The 1,460-nt window shown below is 38.5% G+C and overlaps 1 protein-coding gene across 2 annotated transcripts in view; it reads left to right on the top strand.

The window, feature by feature from the left end:
• The window catches only part of LOC101847045 (FYVE, RhoGEF and PH domain-containing protein 1), a 140,647-nt gene that overhangs the window by 23,828 nt on the left and 115,359 nt on the right, over window positions 1-1,460 (top strand). For both annotated transcript variants that reach the window (XM_013084242.2, XM_005101365.3), the window contains exon 3: window positions 672-839. In XM_013084242.2, the coding sequence (XP_012939696.1) occupies window positions 672-839 (168 nt within the window). The remainder of the gene's footprint in view (window positions 1-671; window positions 840-1,460) is intronic.

The raw sequence follows: 1,460 nt of genomic DNA, 5'->3' as shown, positions 1-1,460 counted from the left end.
TGTGTGTGTGTGTGTGTGTGTGTGTGTGTGTGTGTGTGTGTGTGTTCCAATGTGTGACTTCATTGTTTGCTGATTTAAGTGGTTTGTTGTTGTGAGGAAGTGTGATGGCTTACTCCTTACGATGTACAGTTAATTAAAGCATGCTCCGTGGTATTTATGAGTCTACTGAACATGTTAATAAACTCCAGAATACAGAATAAAATACAATGAGAATCAAAATAAGTAAAGAGTAAATGTAACTTTTTAAATTCTTGAAATGAGTTTCTAGTGTCCTTGTTTTGTTCTGATGAAATGATGTGACTGTTTTCGTGCAGTATCTCTTCTTCTGTCATTGTAGCTACATTGCAGTGGATTAATCTTATTTGTCTTTTAGTTTTAAGCGATAGATTGTTAGAGCATGTCCGTGATAACAGACAAATTGACTGGTCGATTGATTGATTTTTCGATCAATCGATTGATCGTTCGATAGTTGATACATTGATTGATCGATTGGTTTGATTTTTTTTAAAAATTCCCACTTTAATGGCATAGATTAGCTCTCTTGATGAACACAAAGTCTGTTTGTCCAGAATAACAACTTGTCATTGATAAGCGACCCCCCCCCCCCCAAATAGCCTACATGTATTAATAGTTTCGTCCCCAAAACATCAATGAGTCTATGTCCGTTTCAGTGGACGAAGCGTTTGAGCAGCTGCTGGCGAACATCTCTCGTCGTGTGAGGCGGGAGGGGTCGGGTGATTCCCCGCGCTTTCTCCTTTACACCAGGCACCGGACGCGACATGGCGCGCCAACTGTCAACCGGCAGTCGTACGGGGAGGAAGATTTGGCCAGGTTTGCAGGTGAGTTTATCAGATTAACGGCGATTAAGGAATTAATTATTTGCAAGTAATGGTTTGGCTGAGGGAGCCCCTCGTTATTTAAATTGAATTAAATTAAATTAAATTAATTTTATGTTATCTTCTTTTTTATCTTATTTTAATGTAATTTTTTGTGTGAGTGGGAAACTGTCATTTTCTCATTTTTGTCTGAAGGTTGTTGCAGTATGTTGTTGTATATTCACAGCAAAACGTATTTCATAGTAATAATGTCTCTCCGAAGATTTGACGTCACCAATATTAGATCTTGACTAGATGCTACCATCTGTCTTATATGCCATCTAAGGCTAAGGATATCATAATTTTACCCCCCCCCCCTTTTTTTTTCTTTTTCTCTAATACACAGACACACTCACATAATATATACCTTTTCCGAAGTTCGGATGGATATATACAAAGAACGGAATCTATTTTCCGTTCGCAATCAAGTTCGACCCGTCTTCAATCTTCCTCAATTTACACCAAGGTCCTAATGAAGTAACCAGGTGTGCACACTAGAAGGTTAAAAAGAAATAGGTCAGACAGACATGTGGGAAAAGAAAGAAACAGAGAGAAAGAGAGAGAGAGAGAGAGAGAGAGAGAGAG

The sequence above is a fragment of the Aplysia californica genome, unplaced genomic scaffold (assembly GCF_000002075.1).
Source record: "Aplysia californica isolate F4 #8 unplaced genomic scaffold, AplCal3.0 scaffold00280, whole genome shotgun sequence".
Classification (NCBI taxonomy): Eukaryota; Metazoa; Mollusca; class Gastropoda; order Aplysiida; family Aplysiidae; genus Aplysia; species Aplysia californica.
Note: the sequence above shows the minus strand (reverse complement) of the source record. Positions and strands in the feature narration are given on the sequence as shown.